Consider the following 21972-nt stretch of genomic DNA (forward strand, 5'->3'; position numbering starts at 1 on the left):
CCCCGCCTAAAGCAAAACTGTTGGAACAGCAGGAAACGTTAAAAAGAGAGAGAAGAAGAAAATTTGATTGCAGTGGATGTGGACTTTTTCCAAAAAGTTTCCCCGCAGCTGTTATCAAAACATGCAAATGAGATTTTCCAACAGGATCTTAAACAAATCAGGAGGAGTTAATGCCGAAGCAAAATAATCAGCCCGTTTGAAGTGACTGTGGGTTTCAGTTTGTCTTCTCTCCTTGTGATACTATTGCAGGGGAATGATAATTAGACCTTTACTTACGAAATCCGAAGGGGCTCGCTCGCGCCCCCTCCCTCCCTCCACTGCTCCCTCCCTCCACTGCTCCCTCCCTTCCCCCCCCCCTCTCAGATGTTGGCAAAGAGGGTTTTCTTAATCAGAATGTTTTTTTGGTCCCGGGGAAGGAGGAAGAGGGAGATTGTGATGGAGAAAGGGGTCTGTAAAACGTCAGGAACAGCACAAAGACTTTGCCACGTAATTACAGGCTCCTATTAAGCCGAGATCTGCCCTCCCAGGGGTCTCCAATTTTCATGTATTCCCTACAAAGCCTCCTCTGCATGCCAGTTTGTGCCTTTTGAAGTGCCAGAGAGCTTCTTGATCCAACTGAGAAGGAAAAAGGAGCTCAAAAAGAAGAGGGGGAGAGAGAGAGAAGGGAAAGGGAAAAAATCACCACCCTCCCTTGGACTCTTGAAACCCTCGTGTTTTTTTTTTTTTTAATTCCTTTACGAAGAGTAAAGTGAGCGTCCTGCTCTCCAATACATCTGCAAGACATCACCCTCTCCTCCTGAAACCTTAGTCACTCCTGAGAATCAACAGGAGTGCAGAGAGGGGGGAACACGTTTTCTTGAAGATGTTTTAAAGCTGGAACAAGCCTTCTTCTGTTGGTGCTTGAACTCTTGCCTGGGAATAACTTCTTAATGTAAAAAAAAAAATCAAAACCACTTTGATTTTTCTCTTCCCCCCCCCCCAACTTTTCGCTCTTCTTCTGTTTGGGGAACTCCCTCCCCATCCCTGCTGACTTTCCTTTCCCTCGCTTCCCCTTATTAATAATAATAACAACATTATTATTATTATTATTTTAGTGCTTGTGGAAACTTTGGGGGAAGTGGAAGCGATTTTTTTCTCCCCGAATGTAGGGTGATTTAATTAAAAAAAAATTTTTTTTTAATTGTGTGGAATATCTTTTTGGAATCTTCCGGGTTTCTTGGCTGCAGAAAACCAGCGAAGGCTGCAGGAGGTAGCAACTGGAGAAGGTTCTGCTCTTCAGAAAGGGGTCCCGGACTTCTTTACTCTCTCTCTCTCTCTCTCTCTCTCTCTCTCTCTCTCTCTCTCTCTCTCTCTCTCTCTCTCTCTCTCTCTCTCTCTCTCTCTCTCTCTCTCTCTCTCTCTCTCTCTCTCTCCCCTCTCTCTCCCCCTTTCCCTCTCTCCTCCCCCCATCTCTTTTTCCCATTCTGTCTCTCTCCCCCTTGCGCCCACAACGTTTGGTGCTGATCCGAGCGGGAAGAGGGGGGTGGGTGGGATTGGAGGGGGAAGACCATGACCTCCAGCTATGGGCACGTTCTGGAGCGGCAGCCGGCCCTGGGTGGCCGCTTGGACAGTCCGGGGAACCTCGACAACCTTCAAGCGAAAAAGAACTTCTCGGTGAGTCACCTGCTCGATCTGGAGGAAGCCGGTGACATGGTGGCCGCCCAGGCGGATGAAAGCGTCGGTGAGGCGGGACGGAGTCTGCTGGAGTCCCCCGGGCTGACCAGCGGCAGCGACACTCCGCAGCAAGACAGTAAGTGCGGGTTCCCCCGCCTCCGGGGGAGGTTAGAACGTGAATGGGCTTTGGTGAGCTCTGGGGGGCCGTGGACGGAGATAGACAACAGGCAGGCAGGGGAAGGAAAGAGGAGAGCGGCAGGGGAGACCTGTACATTGGGGACGATCAAGAAAGCTGGCCGGTGGGTCAGCAGTCAGGCAGGGCCAGGAGCGAAGAGGCGAGAAGGGGATTTTGTGCCAGGGAGCAGTGTTACTATTTCCAGAGCGTCCTTGGCTAACGGGGGATCAGGCTTGGGTTAGAAGCTCTTGTTAGTCTTCCGCCTGGCTAGGGGAGAACTGGGGACCGGCATTTGGGCTCTCTTGCTTTCTCGAGCTAATGGGATTTAATAGGTTGTCTCCTCCTACTTTTCTTATCAGGACATAGAACCCCATAAACGGGAGGGAGGAGGGAGTTGGGTGATAGTGTAGGCGTCTGGGCTGCTTCGATAGGAGTGGGTTGGAATCTCTAGGAGACTGGGGGTGGTGGTGGTAGGAAAACCAAGTCCGAGAGGGAAGCCGGCAGGCGGAGGAGTGAGGGGCTAAGAGAAGAGCAAGGTCCCCCGAGGTAGTGTCTCATTTGCCCTCCTACAGTCGCTGGAAGAGAGACAGCAAGAGGCCCGGGAGATCCTGTGAGCGCAGCGCAGCTCAGGGAACGCAGAGTGGAGGACGCTTGGGGCAGGGATTGGTCAGTGGCTCGCGGGTCCCGGCGCAGCCTCGGAGTTCCGAGACCGCCTGATTCCGCCGTTCTGAGATACTGAGGTTCGGAGGGAGCATCTTCCCATCCCCAAACCTTGCCTAATGACTTCCGCTGGCCTACCGCTACAGAACCAAGCCCGACCCAACCAAAGTCTGAGCTCTCTAGAGAACATTTAGAGCTGCGAAAGTAGCTCTTGTACAGAAGGGAAAACTGAGGGCTTCCACACAGTTTCCTTCCCAGCACGGTCACAGTCACTCAGGGTGTATTCACACTCTTGTTTATCGTGTCCGGGAGTGGGAGGTTCAAGGCAGTATCCCGAAAACATTCTGTGAAAACTTCGGGTTTCTCTCCTTGCCAGCCAGCCACGCAAGGCACTTTCCTCTTCTTTACAGCCACAGATTTCTTTACCCATATCTCTTGCTCTCGATCAATCAAAAAAAAAATTGTAAGCACCACTCAAGCCCAAATGTCCAGTATAACGTTGTCTAATCAATCACATCCTGACACGCGTTTGTTTGCCTATTGGGCCTTGAGTTATCTTAACAAATCTACCCCAGACAGGTATGGTCATACTACAGCTTCACACTGGGAGAGAACTGAGGGGATTTCTGCATCGTCTCTTTAGTTGGAGGAAATGGCTGGCCTCTAGGAAATTGTATGTTTTTGAACTTGGTTGGTAGTCCCTTTTCGCGGGGAGGGAGAGAAGACTTTCTTAAGAGAGATTTTATTGTTTTCTTCCGTAACTAGATAGATTTTTGCTGTGGAATTAGAAAATGTTACTTTAAAGTGTGTGTGTGTGTGTGTGTGTGTGTGTGTAGGGAAACATCTCCCTCACGCTTCTCCAAAAGAAATTACTGCAAATGGATGTGCTTTGAAACAAGAAATGAGACAAGATGAGAAATCGAGACGTTTACCTATATTATTTATTGCTCTGGAAGATACGTTCCTAAGACAGCCTGAACACGTTTCCTTTGGTATGCAGAGCAGCTTTCTCATCCTACTCCCACCCCCCACTCCCGGTAGCCCAAAGATAGTGCTGGGGGCCCATCCAACTCTGGATTCTCTTGCCTTTCTGAGCACTTGATCGGGTGCGGTGGGAGAATTTCGCAACTAAAGACGATCCCTCCCTTGCTCAGTAAAACTGCCTGGTAACTAAGAACGCTAATTATTCACGGCCCAATTGTCAAGTTATGAGATGGTACCTGGGGAGTGAGGTGTTGGGTGGAGGAAGTGGAACTCTTCAGTGCCTCGCGATTCCTCTTTAGAAAACTCTTGACTTTCTTATGCAGAAAGGAGTCTTATCATAAATCACCTATAATTTATTATTTGCGCAAACATTTGGTATTTCTTCGGGAGGATTCGGGGTTCCTGCCCATAATATAAAATCACGCCCCAAGGAAGTTACTGCATAGGACATTCACACAGCTGGAACGGACTGAATCCCAGGGTCTCTTTCCTCTCCCAAGAACAAGATAACCAGAAAGGAGAAACAGGCCGAAAGCTTTATGACCCCTATCAGGCCAATTAATTTTCTGCAGTGCCTAAAAATCTTCCTAAGCACGGAATACAAGGTTATAGGACCCCGGCAGTCCTGGCCATTTGTTTATAAAAGCACTTTATATGCTCTGAAAGGAAAGCCGGAAAATACATGATTTCCTCGTGCTGTATAGGTAGGAAGTGGAAAGGTGTTTCCCTGGGGGAGGAAAAAACCAGCACCTCTGCTAGGTCGGGAGATAGTCGGTCGGGCCTGGAAAATGACTGGATTGGAAAAGGGCTGTTCAGAGGCAGGGGGCGGGAAGGAGATGAAGCAAGAGGAAAGGACCATCGGATTTAAGATCTGACAATCATTTAAAAACAGAACAGAACAGAATGGCCTCTAGGTTCGTCTGTAAATTCGTTTTTTGGTGTGTGCTAGGTTGTGCATCTAACTGCACCGACAGCGGATAAAGGGCAAGGTATATAAACAATCCAAATGCTAAGTGCACAAGCCATGTCCCAAGGGAAAGAGGTATTAGGGTTCGGATTCTCCAGTTGCCTGTCTCAGGAGGTAATAAGTGATCCCAGAAAGCAGCAAGATCCAGGAGGGCAGGAGAGGGAGATTCCCTGCACTAGAGGTGAGGTGACAAGTCCAGCATACTGAAAGCCTTCAAGCTGATCATGGAGAGAGAAGAGATTGATGAAGGATGCTTGACAGCTCCCCTTCTCCAGACAGAAGAATAATTTTTAGTATTGCTAGAATCATTTAGTTGTAACTATGAAACGCAGAACAGAATGAAGGGAGTTGGGGTAGGGAGCGAGAAGGGGGTTGGTTGTTGGGGGACGTCAACAAGACAGACACATCTTGTTGAGAAATCTTAAGGGCAGGAGCAGGAGCGTGCTTGCAAGCACACACAAATTAGATGCTAACGAGAGATATGGATGGGATATTTTGACAAGTAGAATTGTTGCTTTTAGAATTCGTCTGTTTTCTCAACCCCGCTTCCCTCCCAGCGTCTCCAGTGATCAAAACATTCCTATTAGCGTATCAGATAGCTTTCAAGGTACCAAAAGCAGAAGGGTAAGGGCTCATTCAAGCTCTCTCCACCCTCAGATCAGAAGCTACTAATGAAGATTTCCAAGGCGAACTGTTGTGATTTTCTTATGGAGCCAGGACTCCTGGTGCGGTGACAGGCTTCAAGAGTCGGGGCGAGGTGATAAATTACCCTAAATGAGGGGGGAAGAAAGACAAAGAGTGAATACCCACAGGGCTCCCGCCCATTGGGATTTAGTGAAGCTAATTCTAACTTCTTCCCTTCGAGGAAGTCTATTACAATTCGGAAGAAGGATCCTTGCCTGTTAAAGACGTCCAAAAAAATGTTTAGAGGTCCAGCTGTTTCTATAGGTTTCCTCATTATCTTCACCCTAATTTCTTGTTGGCGTGAAATTTGTAAAACATTGTTCCTTTATGCGGATGGTCAAATCATGATCATCAGGCAACATGAACACACACACACACACACACACACACACACACACACACACACTTTCTCTATTTCAGTCCCCAAGTCCTCAGCCTTCATTGCATAGGTCTTTAAACGACTGCTTCTGAAGACCTAAGCCTTGTGGGAGCTTCTAAACTCTTTATATAAATTCGAAGGCCACTAAAAAGGAGGGTAATTCCCCCCCACACCCCCGCTTGTCCTTGGAGAAATTCGATTTTCCTTGTTTAGTCGTAGTTAGTATTTCTTCCCTGAAGAGTTTTCTCCTTTCCTGACTTGGTCGCCGTTCTGTCCGGCTCTTGCCTCCCCATAAAGTATTCAAGATTATGCTTCTTAGAGAGTCTTGGGTGCCCCACAAGACTCCCAGTTAGAAACAGGAGGGGTGACCTAATAGGGGACTGCGTGTGTGTTTAGGTGCAGAGAAGATTTTTTTTTTTTTTGGAGGGGAGATGGGACTCATAAAAATGTGAAGACCCACTTCTGGGAGGTGGTGCATCCTGCTGTCATTTCTTAATCTGAACTTCTGCAAACTCTAAAAGAAAAAAAAAGCGCCTGCCTGCCTTCCACGTTTCCGACCTCTAAATTAGTGAAACCAGATTGTCCTAATAAGACCTTTTGTTGGAAACACATGTAGCTATAAAAAGGTAGACGGAAAGTCAATTAGACACACGCGAGCGCCTGTACGCACGAGCGCAAAACGATGCAAAGCGTAGACCGAACCCGAATGGGCGAAGCACGAATTCAGCGAAGCATTGGGAGTAATCCATTAGTCACAAAGAACCGGGGAGCTCGGTATGAAGCGAGGTGTTGGGAGTGGGAGCCAGTACCCTAATACACTATTCCAGCCGGGACAGCTAAGGCCGCAGCATCCTGAATGAAAGGAAATCTCTCCTGTAACCAGCGCCTGGAGAGTTTGTACCAAACAGCGCTGGGGCAGATATTCTTTATGCTGGGCTTCTTTTTAAAAAATCTAATCAGATTGAGCACTTCTTAACTAAAGCCAATCTCACTCCGCAGCGGGCTGGGAACGGGAACTTTATTCCCCGATTTATTGGGAGCATGTATTGGCATGAGAGACAGTGTTGTTAAAGAATCAAAATCTGGGATCCAGCTGTCAGGATTCAAATTGTGGGGAAGGGGAGCCAAATGATCACTGAAACATTGTTTAAGAATTTTAAAAAGAAAGGATGTACTTAGAAAGAGGAAAGCACTAAAGAAATTGCAAATAGCAAAATAAACTGATAGTGGATAATCAGAATCATCATTACCAACATTATTCCAATTATCTTTCCCCTAAATTGAGTTACCAAGGATTCCAATTACTGACTGGGAAGGTGGATGACAGGCTTAGCGAAATAGTGCCCACCACTCTCTCCAAAAGCACCCAGTCCTATTCTTTGAATGCATCGTAGGATGCTCTGTCATTCTTATTTCTCCTCCTTTTTTTGAGAGTGGGGGATAGTTTGATTTGTCAGTTATCTTAACTCACTTTCTTGCAAGTATGAACCAATTCTTTCTTTACTAGCCACCTAAGGAAACCTGGAAATGCCGGTTAGTGGCTCACTCTTCCTCTAAGAAATATGAAGGAGAGATTTCTTCACACCTTAGTATATACCAGAACTTTAAGATGCCTTAGAAATCATCTAGGCCCACCTCTTCATTTCACACACACACACACACACACACACACACACACAGAGAGAGAGAGAGAGAGAGAGAGAGAGAGAGAGAGAGAGAGAGAGAGAGAGAGAGAGAGAGAAACAACCCCATAACACTTCACACAAGCCTGTCCCTCTCCCAAAGGCCCTGTCTAACCTGTGCTAATTGTGGCCCTCTTAGAATGACAATATTCGGTCCAGAAAAGTGAGAAAAAACATCACAATGGTCATCAATTCATGATTAGTGCCAGGTGTGGGCACAAGGTTAGACTTTAAAGGCAGGTTTTCACTAGGAGTGCCTATAGTCACTGGTCTTTCCAGGGGTGCTATTCATATTTTATTTTATGAGTAAATGAACAGGAAAGAAACACATTTCTCAAAAACACAGAACAACCCAGCTGCATCAGAACCGTCTCTCCAGACAGGATCCAGGGTTTTCCAGAGCCAGTCTAGCCCACACAAGGAAGTCTGAAAATACATTTCACCAGCATCCTCCGTTTCTGCAAGTAAAGATCCTGAACTTCCCTTTCAGAGGGCGAGGAGCACAACGGGGAACTGACAGGAGAAGGGAAGTGATTGAGGGGTTTTAGTTAGTTTGTTTGTTTTTTTCCCAGTTGAGGATTAGCACTAACAATAATCTGTGAGATTATTTCAATGTTTAAAGGTGCGTTTCCTTTGTAATTCCTCTCCCTCCCCTTCCATGACTGGGGACACCAGCAAGGCACCGGGTTTAGCGCCTAGAAAATTGTACACCTTCGACGGAGGGCTAAGAGAACTTTCCACCAATCTAGAAAGATGGATATATTGATATTTGGATAATGTGGTGGCTTTTGCAGCAGGGACTCCACCTTCCCACGCAAACTAGAAACTAATCGAAAGGTTATTTATTGAGGGATGGAGAAAATAAAATGATAGCTAATGGCTAACATTTATTTAGTGTTTTAGGACTTGCAAAGCAAATTAACTATCTTTGTGAACTAGAGCTTTTATAAATTGGGAGTTCGTGGCTGAGTGTACCTTTGAAGGGTGTGGGTATGTTTTCACTCACCTCAGGTCTTCTGCTGCCTTTGCAGTTATGTGTAGAGGGTTGGGTTTGGGAACCGTTGTTTTTGATAAATCTTATGAATAAGCACTCCCAGCCCAAAGGATGGATATTATCAGGTCCGCAGTATGCTTTCCACTTTAATGCCGCCCCCCCATGTCGTAATTAGGGAGTTTATGTCTGCTTCTCGGCATCCAAACATTTATAAAACAACATAGGTGCTGATAAGTCGATTGGGAAATCATTGTCAGGGCCCAAGTGTTTTACTTTTGCTCTCCATTATTAGAAAACTGAGACCCCTGAGAGAAGGACTGTCTTCTGCCTTTCTTTGGATTCCTAGTGATTAACAGAGTTTCTGACATAGCAGGCGCTAAATAAATGCTGATTGATTCCTGTAGCCACTCTATTGCTCTTACCTTTCTTGCCCTCCAACACCTTTGCAATGATATAAAGAGATAAATACGTTTTTTCAATTATGTATCCACATATATGTGACTGTATATCCTTGTAAAATAAAATTATGTTATTATATTCTGGGTGATAAGAAGCCTACAGTAATGTTAACATCAACAAAACCAGGAGTAGCAGTGTAGTAAATGATTCCTGTCCACAGCAGGACAATAAAGACAACAGCTAGCTGCCGGAATTAGTTTTAAACTGACTGGTATAGGGTCCTTTTTTAAATTGCTAGATCAACAGGTGGGAGACTGAGGAAGGATAGGTTTAAAAATTTAAGCTTGTTGTGGGAAGTATTTTCCATAATATCCACCGTAGGAGAAGAGTTTTGCCTTAAAAACAAAACGAAAATGCCTTCCTGCTAAATTCTACACTGTATTATATTATATTAAGGAAAAGAAAAATAATATACATTTCTATATTTCTATATTCTGATCCTTCCCCAGGACGTTTTTTGATGATATTGTTACCTGGGAAAGCTGGTGATGCTCATTTTGGGGGTTGGGGGAGTGTGTGTGTGTGAGTGTGTAACATTGTATTTATAGTCTCAGGACCTGGTTTGAATCCCAGGTCCTGAGACAAAGTCACTTAAACTTTGGTCTCAGTTTTCTCATCTGTAAAATCAAAGAGTTAGACTAGATGTCTTCTTGGCTCCCTTCCAGCTCCAGCTCTGTGATCCTATAAAAACAGAGACAGAGACATATATGAAGAGATTAAAAACAAAACTTAACCAACCATTAATCTATAAATTAGTTTACCCCAAGTAGCAGGAATAAATTGAATTACCTGGGATTAGCTTTTCCTCTTTTCCTAGAATTGAGGAATATGTATTTGAGGCATGCACTGGAACAGAGTATTTTTTAAAGCTTCTTGGCTTCAGAGATCTAGTTACAACCCAGATGTATGAGTTAGATATGTATGGAATATGAACTATATAATGGATATACAGTAGCCTAGTATGGTCTATTCAATACAGTAGGTATTTAATAAAAGTTAGTGGAATGGCACGGGATATCGCCAGTCCTTCAAAAAGAAAGACTTCAGAGTTTATTTTATGTATTGTCTACCACCCCCATTTATGCCACAAACAACGAATGAATGTTTTTAAAAGGCAAATGAAACAATTTTAAAAGCAAGTTCCTTAGACAAAAGTTTAGAAAAAATATCTATTCCAACTCTCTTCTATTTTGTGGGCTTATTTGCCACAAGTTGAACGTTTGGGGCAGCTAGGTAGTACAGTGGATAAAGCACCAGCCCTGGATTCAGGAGGACCTGAGTTCAAATTTGACCTTAGACACTTGACACTTATTAGCTGTGTGACCCTGGGCAAGTCACTTAACCCTCATTGCCCCACAAAAAACAAAAAACAAACAAAAGTTGACCATTGTATTCACTTTTAACAAGTAGGCAGACACTAGAGTTGAATTTCCCCTTAAGAGTGACTATGTAGAAATATTCTCTCACACCAGGGCTTAGGTTGACCAGAACTATTCAGATCAGATTTTGTGTTCCCTTTGATATTACTACTGAAGAGGGGCTTTAAAAACTATGAGTATACCTTCAAGAAATTTACACTTCCTTTATTTGCCCTAACCCCTTCTAGAGTGTGACTTATAACCAAACAATCCTTCTATACACTTGCTGGAATTGGATCTGGTTTACCCTGAACACATTCCTAGTCTTGAAACTCTGAACTTTCTTTCTCTTTTTTTTTTTTTCTGGGCAATGGGGGTTAAGTGACTTGCCCAGGGTCAAACAGGTAGTAAGTCAAGTGTCTGAGGCCGGATTTGAACTCAGGTACTCCTGAATCCAGGGCCGGTGCTTTATCCACTGCGCCACCTAGCCGCCCCCTGAACTTTCTTTCTCAACCCAAAAGGGGGGGGGGAATCCCACTTCCCTCCTTTCTCAGGTTAGGATCCATTGTCCATAAATCACAGCACTGCTCACCACTTGGAGGGTGGGGTTGGCCATGGAGCCTCAGTAGTAGAAGCTTAAAAATATAAAGAGTAGGGAAACACTGTAGAGAAAATATATATGTCACATAGGGGAGAAGGAGGTAGGGAGGGAAGAGGGGGAGAGAGACAGAGACAGAGACAGAGACAGAGACAGAGACAGAGAGAGGATTATTAAAGTAGGCTAATTGGATCTCCGTGGTCCCAAACAGACCCAAAGATGTTTAAAGAGTGAGAAAAGGAATGGAGACCAGAGGAAGAGTAATAGGAAAGAATGTATTCTAGGTGGAATTTAGGGCTGCTGACTTGTGACCTTTCTGTGTCTGTGCTCTAGTTATAGGAACTCTGTCACTGTGGAAATCTCAATGCCCCATGTCCCCTGGTCTTTGTGTTTAAGGACAGGTGTGACTCATTTGGGGAAATATTCTTCAGTTTTTGCTAGGTATCGCATTCAAAACAAACAATATGAGGTGAGTACTTCGTGTAAAATACTGCTGGGAGCCGGTGTCAGTGAAACTCTCCCAAACCATCAAATTTAGAGAAGAAACCATTCTTAAAAACTTTTAGAAGTGGAGGATGACTCTAGATTATAAAAAAAGCAAACAGGCTTTCTTCTGCTTACTTTGAGGGGTGGTGCTAGTGGTAGAATATAAGACATAAACTGACCTAATCAGGCCAGCCTCTGCATGTACACCTGGTGAGTAAATTCCTTCCACCATACAAAATGCAACCCATCTAGGACTAAGATATGCCCTAGTAGCGCTCTCTCTCTTTCTCTCTCTCTTTCTCTCTCTCTCTCTCTCTCTCTCTCTCTCTCTCTCTCTCTCTTTCTCTCTCTCTCCTTCTGCAGGGCAATGAGGATTAAGTGACTTGCCCAGGGTCACACAGCTAGTGTCAAGTGTCTGAGGCCATATTTGAACTCAGGTCCTCCTGAATCCAGGGCTGGTGCTTTATCCACTGAGCCACCTAGCTGCCCCTAGTAGGTTTCTCAAGGCCCAGACTTACCTAAGGTCTGGGGAATTATGAAGTTTGTATGTATAAAAGATAAGGTTTTAACTTAGGTCTTTCTGTCTTCCAGCAGAGTACTCTATTCACTTGGCCATGTTGCCTCCATCAAGGCATTATTACCTCATTTTACATAAGGGGAAATTCAAGCTTAGGAATATGAAGGACCTACTCTGTCATTCAGCTGCCAAGACTATATCAGGAGGAAGGGGGAAAGCAGTTATTAAGCACCAACTGAATGCAGGTTCTGTGCTAAGTTATTTACATATATCTCAGTTAATCCTCACAACAAACACGTGAGGTGGATACTATTATTATCCTTATTTTACAGATAAGGAAACTGAGACAGATGGAAGTTAAGTGACTTGCCCAGGATCATACAGCTAGGAAATATCTGAGGCTGTATTTGAACTCAGGTCTTTCTGACTCCAGGAAGACTTTTTGACTCCTTTCTGAATTCTCTTTGTCCCATAACTATACTACATTCTTAAAGAACTCTGCATTTGGATTTCCTAATTTTTTCTTATGATGAAGTTAGTTGAGATGAACCCCACTTCTGCTTTTGTGAAAGTTTCTTCAGAATTTCTACGGTGTCCCTGATGTGAGAAACTTTACTTACCCAGCTGATGTCTCCCCTATCTTTAGTAAGTGTAAGGTGGCTTCATGAGTTGTGATAACCAAAGAATTTGTCAAATTGTAGCCTCCGGCAATAAGCCTTGCTGAACCTAACTACACTAGTCCTTAGAGGGCAGAAAAAAAAAGTCTCTTGCTGGACCCTTATCTGGAGCTCTTCCAACATGGAAGGATATTCCTGTTCAAGTTTGCTGGGTCTAGCTTCAGGAACACAGAATCACTTATACATACATAATAGTGAGTTGTGAACTGTAGCTAAAAATCAAATAAATAAATAAATAAATAGACAACAAATTAACTAACTGAATGAATGAATACATGAATAAATGAATGGATAGGTAGATGATAGATAGATAAATGAAAGAAGAGTGTTTAAAGTATTGGACTTTGAGCACAGAAGACAGACCTAGGTTTGAACTCTCAGACTCTTAGCCCAGTGACACTGGGCATGTCAACCACTACCACCTTCTCTCTATAAAATCAGGATGATGATAGCATCTAACTCCCAGGATTGTGTTTTAAGGATCAAATTAGATCATGAATGTTAAATATTTGCAAACATGAATGTACTATGTAAATGACAGTCATTATTATTACTATGCAACACCAGGGAAATTAACAAAAAGGACTGGAATTCAGAGTAAAACGGTAATCTGTCTCCTAAGCAGAAAATAGGGAATTATGGGGAGAGTTAGAGAGGGTGGTAACTCATTTAGATGATCTACTTATAAACAGATACATTGTTAATTACTTTATACTGGGTGTTTTTAACCTTGTTAGTGTAAGGAAATTATTTTTCTTTGTTAAAGGAATATAGAAAATTTCATCCTTTAAATCAGTATATTTAGTAGCTTTTCTCAGGCATTTGACCCATCAAGAAATTGATTAGTTTGGGTTTTAAGGTGGCAAATCAGGAAAGGGATTTTAATAAGAATAAAAAGCTAAGTAAGGTGAAAAAGTATCAAGTAGCTATAATTTTGATTGCTCTATCACTTCTTTTTTTCCAGTTAAAAAAATTAAAATAAAAAAGGTGATGGGCATATTTTTATCTTAACAACAACAAAAAACTCACTAGAGAAAAAAAAAGTTGCAAAGTTCTCCATATTGCTTGTTTCTAAGGAGGGGGAAATAGAACCACCCAGTGAGATCTTTGTCTATAACCAGATATGTTGTGCAGTGATTCTAATCCTCAAGATGGGGGGACAACCATGGCATGAATCCTCAACCCATTTAAGAAATAAATTGTCATTTACTTCATTAATTAATTAAAACTGAAACCTGCAGTTTTGCTGGGCATATTTCAGGGACTGAATCCCTTCTGACAAGAGAATCAAAAAGCCATGCCCATTCCTGTTCTTTCCTTCTTCTGCGTGAGTGTGTAATATGTATTCCTAAGGACTTAACAGGTCATTGTTTAAATTCTGTACCTCTTGTGAAAGGCAGTATGACACAAAGGAAAGAACTTTGGATTTAGAGTCAGAGAATGTGGGTCCAAATTCTAGTTCTGCTACTTGGTGCCTGTGAACCCCTCCAGGCCTTTGTTTTCTAATCTGTAAAATGAGAGCATTGGGCTAGAAGCTCTGTAATATCCCCTTTCAAGCCATGCTTTCTCCTTTCTCCTTTCTCCTTCACATTATCCTATGCTTAGGGTGCTATCAATGTCTATTGAGTTTCTGGCACTTTTTCTCTTCTAGAAAATTCAGATAGCAGAGTGAATCTCAAGCAAACTCAGGCTATGACCTAAAGAGGCTACCCAGTGTTCATTAGTTGATTAATGCAAATGAATGATTTGACTTTTTTTTTCAGGTCAATCATCTCCTACCCCAGTCATCTGATTGAATTGATAGATTATTTTCTCACCACTCAAAGCCTAAGAATGAGAACTTATTATAGGAAATTTTAAATTTAAATTTAATTTTTATCATAAACATAAAACTACCACCAAAACAATATTTAAATAAAAATATAATCTTACACAAACCCTTAGTATTTAACAAAGTAGAACCAAACAAATGAATAAATGAGAAAAAATTCAATATGTCCATTTCTAAGTCTCTGAAATAGGATTGTAGGCAAATGGATTTAGAATTAGAAGAGACCATAGTGATCACTGAGTCTAACTCTCTTGTTTTACACGTGAGACAATCAAGGTACTGAGAAATTAGTTGGCAGAGGGTCACACAGCTGCTATTAAGTATTTGTTTCAGGTAGGTTTCAAACTCAGATCTTCCTGACTTCAAGCCCAGTATTCTATTCTAGGTGCTACTATAGCACTACCATTGAAATGTTTGCATGTCTGCTATAGACATGTATACACATACACACATATACATATGTATGTATATCTCTATCTCTATCTCTATCTCTATCTCTATCTCTATCTCTATCTCTATCTCTATCTCTATCTCCATCTCCATCTCCATCTCCATCTCCATCTCCATCTCCATCTCCATTTCCATCTCCATCTATATCTGAGAGAGAGAACCAAAGGGGGGTGTGTCTGATAGCTTGCTTTAAAGCCAGAAAGATGGGGATCAAGTCCCTCTTCTGCCACAGGGCCTGGATAGTGCCCTAGAAAACAATGTCTATAAGTTGCCAAGAAAGTGTTGATAATATCGGTAAAGGAAATCCTTCCACAGTCATTTCCTTTACTGATGAAATGACAGTCTGGGTAATTAAAGGAAAGATATACATAATGTGAATGGTGTGTGTGTGTGTGTGTGTGTGTGTGTGTGTGTGTGCGCGCGCGCGCGCCCCGTTTTGGCCAATGTGTTGTTATATAGATCTCACTTCATGTCTTTGATATTTCCTCGTACTTTTCATATTTACCTTTTTATAGTACCATAACATTTCATTACATTAATATGCTATAATTTATTTGCATTCATTTATTGAATTTAATTTATGGTTAAATTTCAGACATACACATTATTTTTATTTTTGGCAATTACATTTCAGGCAGTTAGGAATTTATTTTTATTGTCCTGATAGGTCCTTATTTTCCTATTTGATATGTTTCCAGGATAATGTCCTAGAAAAGTTTTCATTAGTTTTGTGACCAGAGTGTCTCCTTTAAAAGCATAATGGTTTAATAGAGAATATGTGGAAGTAAGCACGAGGAGGCTCACTTGCACTTTGCATGGTGTGATCCTCATGCAATTCAATTCAAATAAGTACTTCTCTGTACCTATGAACTGCTGTAAGTACCTACTAATTAAGTATCTACTATGTGCAAGGCACAATGCTGGGTACGGGGGATGAAAAGGTTAAAAAAAAGGACCACTCCTTTCACTAAGGTGTTTCTGTTCTATTGGGATGGCATAGGAGGTATGCATAGATAAGTATAATACAAGGTAGTGTGTGATGGGGGCAAAGGAGAGGACTAAAGTATTTTAGAAAAAATTGAGAAGGGTAAGAAACTCCCTTTTGCTTGATAACCATGAAATACTGTAAGAAAAAAATGATAATGTTAGAGAAATAAAAGTATTCTATAAATGTAGCATAAGGCATATGTTTGCTGTATATACAGTGTCTCAAAAAGAGTCTTAGACTTTTTTGGGTATATATATATACATACATACATATATGTATTTATTTATGTATGTGCATGTGTATGCATTTATGTAAATATACAATCAAATATATGTGTGTATACACATGCACGAACACACACGTTGGTGTGTATGCATGTATACACACATGATTGTATATTTACATAAATGCACACATGTGCATACATAAATACATGTTATATAATATATTCACATACATATGTGGGATGATCTATCTATATTTTAAGGGGAAGGTAGGTAGTTTCTGAACCGATTGGTTTTCTCCATGTGTGAAAACTTTCCCCACTAATGTAGACTAGCAACTCCTCTGTTATTTATAATCTTAGAGAGTTGCCTGGAAAACTGAAAGGTTAAATTATTTGCCAATGGTCAACATAGCTTGTATATGTCAGAGACAGGCAGGTCTTCTTGAATCCAAGGCTATCCTAACATAGGTGGCCTCTAAAATCACTTCCAGCTCTAAATATGTGATCTTCACTACAATCCGCTATTTCTCATTTTCATTATTATTATCCTCTTGTTCAATGAAGATCAGATAGAAAGTGTTGTTAGGTTTTTTTCCCCCCAGCAGATACAAAGGCAAGGGTTCCTTACTTCAGTCCAAAATAGCAGTGTGCTGCTTTAACATTGTAAATGGTACCATAATATTTTCATTTTTTCATTGGACTGTGAACTCCTCTATCATGCTTAAGCCTTTTTGAGAGTAGACGCCATCTTTAATTTTTTTTTGGCCTTTATTTCTCCAATACTTAGCACAGTGCTCCGCACATAATAGGTACTTAATTGCCTGATCAATTAACTGATTTTTCCTTGTGCCAGTTTTAAGCATACACAGTGCTCTGGTAGAGATGGAAGAAATCTTATGCTGATGAGTGCAAATCTCCATATTGCTTCTTTGTTGTCTACTTCCATCTCCAAAAATGAGCTCAGGTTGTGCTGCCTTAATTTAGAGGGTATTGTGGAAACAGCAATCTGCTGCAAATTACGGCATAATTCCATTTAGGAGCCTTGATGGCTATTTTTGGTTTCTGTATATATGTTTTATTTTACTCAGGACTCAGTGAGCAAAGTTATGGCCTAACATATAGGGAAAAATTTGACACTATCTATGTGTGTGCATGTGTTTGTGTATTTGTTCAACTCCAATAGACTTAAATATTTGGATGTCAAAAAGTGACCTTCCATGATTGGGGTGGCTAGGTTGCACAGTGGATAGACCCCTGGAGTCAGGAGTACCTGAGTTCAAATCCGGCCTCAGACACTTAACACTTACTAGCTTTGTGACCCTGGGCAAGTCACTTAACCCCAATTGCCTCAATTTAAAAAAAATGAACTTACATGAGAGACAGCATGAAGTATTGGAGAGAGAGAGCTGGCCCCTAAGTCAGGAAGATTCAGGTTAAATTCATGCTTTTTGCATATACTGGCTGTGTAACCCTAGTCATATCACTTAAAATTTTAGTGCCACTGGTAATTCTCTTGTACAAGGATTCTGAACTGAACACACACACTCTCTCTCTCTCTCTCTCTCTCTCTCTCTCTCTCTCTCTCCCTCCCTCCCTCTGTTGTGGGTCACTTTCATAAATACATAAAATTTAAAAATGGTTAATTATGAAGGAAACCAATTATATTGAAATACAATTATCAAAACATTTAAAAACTCAAGTTAATGAATCCTAGGTTAAGCACATCTGATCTGACATCATGACCCATAGAACTTTGCTGATCTGTATGAGTAGAGGGAATTTTTTTAAAAGTGTAGAAATGTAGTATAGAAATTTAGAAATTTCCATCCATCCATCCATCCATCCATCCATCCATCCATCCATCCATCCATCCATCCATCCATCCATCCATCCATCCATCCATACATCCATCCATCCTTCCTTCCTTCTGTCTGTCCGTCCATCCATCCATCTATTTGTTTATATATTCATTCATTTATTCATCTATCTATCTATTTATTTATTTTGGTGTTGAAGTTCATTACACAGAAGAAATCACAGATACAGATGAAAAAAAAACATTTTAGGTGACTATGTTAGCCTTTCTATCTCATAGACATGAACTTTAGACTCAGCAAACTGATTTTCATTTATGGTCTTAAAGTGACTGTGGGAAGCAGGTCCATACAAATTTAGTGGTTGTAATTTGGTGAGAAAAGATGCCTACCGACCTGAAAACAAGCATTAGGATTACTTGTTCCAATTTCTGGCTGAGGTAATAATTTTCCAAATAAGATTACACTCAGCCATGTTCAATTGTTTCCAGAATTCAATGCCAGTAATGTAGTGATATTTTACTACTCCATTTTTTAATTGGTGAATAGTGCTTATCACATTGACTGCTATTGTGTTTAAAAGCTGTCAGTCCTCTTACAATCCTTTTGTCCCTAATCAGTTTAATATGACAAGTTTTCATCCCCCAGTTTGATATGTGATTTGTTTGTAGGCATTTTCATCAGGGTGCGTTAAGTCTAGAAAATATACAAATTATATTATTATCATTTCATGCAGTATTCCCAAGATTCTTTCTCCCCTTTTCCTTTCCCTCCTTCTCTCTCTCTCTCTCTCTCTCTCTCTCTCTCTCTCTCTCTCTCTCTCTCTCTCTCTCTCTCTCTCTCTCTCTCTCTCATATTAACCAAGCGAACCTCAATGGATAATTCATAAACTGTCTCTAATTTCCTATGTGGTTGATAAGCAGAACTAATGGCTTTGTGACATTTGGAGGAGCTGGACCATCAAGAGATGAAAAGCTTTGTCCAAGCTATACTGCCTGGTCAGGGGAGTGACAGAGCCTGGGGCTACAGAACTTTAGTACTTAATCCAGATTTCCCTTCCTTATGATAAATGGGAATTTACTCTAAGTAAGAAGCAAGGATCGGGCAGCTAGGTGGCGCAGTGGATAGAGCACGGCCCTGGAGTCAGGAGTACCTGAGTTCAAATCCAGCCTCAGACACTTAACACTTACTAGCTGTGTGACCCTGGGGAAGTCACTTAACCCCCATTGCTTCACTTAAAAAAAAAAAAAGAAAAAAAAAAGAAGCAAGGATCTGCCAGGAGCTCCATTTTTCACCTGTGGAAAGACTTACTCATTTATGTCTGTAATCTTCTGTGGAAGAGTCATTAAAGCAATTGGCTGTCCTTAATTGGTGCTGCCAGTGTCACTCCACAAATTGACTAATTCCAAGGTGTAGCTTGGTTGCCATTATTGGTCTGGGAAAGTTTCCCATGATTCTTGCTTTCCCATGTAGCCTTCTGTCTGTGTCTTTCCCTCCACATTGTTCATTTCTAGTGCCCTGGTATAAAGGAATACAGAAAAATCAAATGATAAAGACTGTGAGAGTAGCAAGAATAGCATTTAAAAAGAAAACTGGCCTAAGAATAGATGCTGTTATGTGTGGATCCTTTGGGGAGGAAAAATCCACACAACTCTTCCAATTTCATTAACTAACTAATCAATTAATTCCATGTGCTCTGCCTTGGGTGGGGGAATAAAATCAATATAAAACATGGTCCTCACCCTCAAAGAGCTTATTATCTTCTTTCCTCAAGCTCTCAATGTTCTTTCCCAGACCTTGGAACTTTATCCTATCACTTTTAAACAATGTAATTTTTCATTTTTAAAAATTATGGAGCAGCTAGGTGGCATAGTGCATAAAGCACCGGCCCTGGATTCAGGAGGACATGAGTTCAAATCCTGCCTCAGACACTTGACCCTTATTGCCCTGCAAAACCAAAAATACACGCACACACACATATGAACTCTCTGAGCACTTTTTATATATCCCCTTCATTCTTTGGTTCTTATCAATGAAATGTCTTATGTATGTGTAGTAGGTATGTTATGATATTTCATGGGAACACAGAAGTAGAGTTGAAAGGAGCCTTAAAATTACAAGGACCTAGATCATCCCTTTTTCATTTTTACAAATGAAGAAACTGAGGCCCAGAGAGGCCGAGTGACTTGGCAAAGGTCACCGCCTAAAAATAAAAATTGCTGATGTTTATTTAGTTCTTTCAGCTTTGCAAAGTGCTTTTTCAATTCATCAATGAATCAATAAGCATTACATACCACAACCTCTTCTCAGCATGGGAGTGATTTGAAGTCTAGTTTATCCCTGGATCAAAGGAGGGACTGATGGATCCTGAGAGGGGGAAACTGGAGAACTTTTAAGCCCCATGGAGTGAAACGTGGTGAAGCTATCCCCAAAATAAATATCATCACATGCAGTCAGAGGCTTGTCTGGTTAGCTGACTCACTTATGAAGTGATATGGCTGGATGGAATTTTGTAGTTTCTCTGACTGTTGCCACTGCTGGGAAACTGGTGACTTTATCCTGGCTCTACTTTTTGCCCTTCTCATGCCCCATTGATGACTGGAAAACTGCCATCTTAACCTCAGGCGTTTCCTGCTCTCTTTAGATTTCATTTATTTGCTATACAAATTTTTATAATGGGGTTTTATCTCCATTTAAAAATAAGCTGAATTTCATTGTACTCTGAATATTTGGTATAAATAAGCAGAATGTACAATGGGGAAGGATGAAAGGGACCATGGACCAATAGGCCTAGACTTAACCAGAGCCTATATTGAAGTCTTCTCACTCCCTCTTCAGAGACACAGAGAGGGGCTTCAACAAAGCATTTTATTTTGGGGCATGTAGGTGGTGCATTGGATAGACTACTGGCCCTGGAGTCAAGAAGATGAGTTCAAATCTTGCCTTAGACATTTACTAGCTGTGTGACCCTGGGCAAATCATTAAACTCCAATTGACTCTTTTTTTTAACAGTGCAGTGAGGGTTAAGTGACTTGGCCAGGGTCACACAGCTAGTAAGTGTCAAGTGTCTGAGACCAGACTTGAACTCAGGTCCTCCTGAATTCAGGGCTGGTGCTTTATCCACTGAGCCACCTAGCTGCCCCTAGTGTAGTATTTTTTTAAAGAGTCAATGGGGGGAGCAGCTAGGTGGCTCAGTGGATAAAGCACCAGCCCTGAATTCAGGAGGACCTGAGTTCAAGTCTGGTCTCAGACACTTGACACTTACTAGCTGTGTGACCCTGGCCAAGTCACTTAACCCTCACTGCACTGTTAAAAAAAAACCCACAAAAAACAAAACAAAAACACCCCAAACCCTGCACTACTTCATGTGTGTGTAGTACAATATAGCATAATATAATTCCTCAAAATTCAAAGAGATAAGAGCTATTTTACAAAGATACTGAGGCTGAAAAAGATTAAGTGACTTGCCCAGGGTCACATGTCTAGAAAGTATCTGAATCAGGATTTGAATCCAGGTCTTCCTGACTCCAATCCGGCATCTACTCTGTGACACTAGAGAGCTAAAATTTGAACTCAGTAAAGCTTAATTAATAGAAGTGAAGCTTCATTCCCAACAGTTGGTTTCTTTTTAAAAGCTTAATCATTTGCAGAACACATGGCAAGAAACATTTAACAATAGCTAACCTTATATATAGTTTTAAAGTTTGCAAAGAAATGTGCAAATATTCTTTTATTTTATCTATGCAACAACCCTGGGAGGTAGGTGATATGATAATCTCTCCTTTATAGATGAGGAACTTGAGGCAGAGGTTAACTTGCCCAGGATGACACAGGAGCAGCTATGTGGGGCAATGGATCGAACTCTAGGCCTGGAGCTTTAGGCCTCAGACATTTGCTAACTATTTGACCCTGGGCGAGTCATTTAAGCCTATTTGCCTCAGTTTTTTCAACTGTAAAATGATCTGGAGCAGAAAATGGCAAACTAGTCCAGTATCTTTGCCAAGAAAACCCCAAATAGGTTCATAAAGAGTTCAACATGACTGACAACGACAACAACCAAGATCACACAGCTAGTAAATACCTGAGGCTTGATTTGAACTCCAGGTTCAACATTCTATCTACTGTGCCATCTATGATTGAGTGAACTGGTGATATGACTAGATATGTGCGTTAAATTATGAGAGGACAATTCAAAGCAATGATGATGAATATGGAACGGGGAAAATCTAAATGGGAGATGAGGAGGGAAGATTTTTTTTTAAATGTTATTTAATTGGGGAATGGCATCTTGCCTTGTGATATGGGGGACTATTCACATAGTTTGGAAAGTACCCGAAGATGTGACTTTCTAACATCCTTGTAGTTTCATTTTCTTTTTACACTAGACACA

At 41.4% G+C, this 21972-nt stretch overlaps 1 protein-coding gene across 1 annotated transcript in view; it reads left to right on the plus strand.

Annotated features, from left to right (window-relative positions):
* Positions 1-1510: 1510 nt before the first annotated feature.
* Positions 1511-21972, plus strand: part of PRRX1 (paired related homeobox 1) — a 90039-nt gene continuing 69577 nt past the window's right edge. The window contains exon 1 of the mRNA XM_043999814.1: positions 1511-1789. Within this exon, the coding sequence (XP_043855749.1) occupies positions 1549-1789 (241 nt within the window). The 5' untranslated portion in view covers positions 1511-1548. The remainder of the gene's footprint in view (positions 1790-21972) is intronic.

This window comes from Dromiciops gliroides, chromosome 4 (genome assembly GCF_019393635.1).
Source record: "Dromiciops gliroides isolate mDroGli1 chromosome 4, mDroGli1.pri, whole genome shotgun sequence".
Lineage (NCBI taxonomy): Eukaryota > Metazoa > Chordata > Mammalia > Microbiotheria > Microbiotheriidae > Dromiciops > Dromiciops gliroides.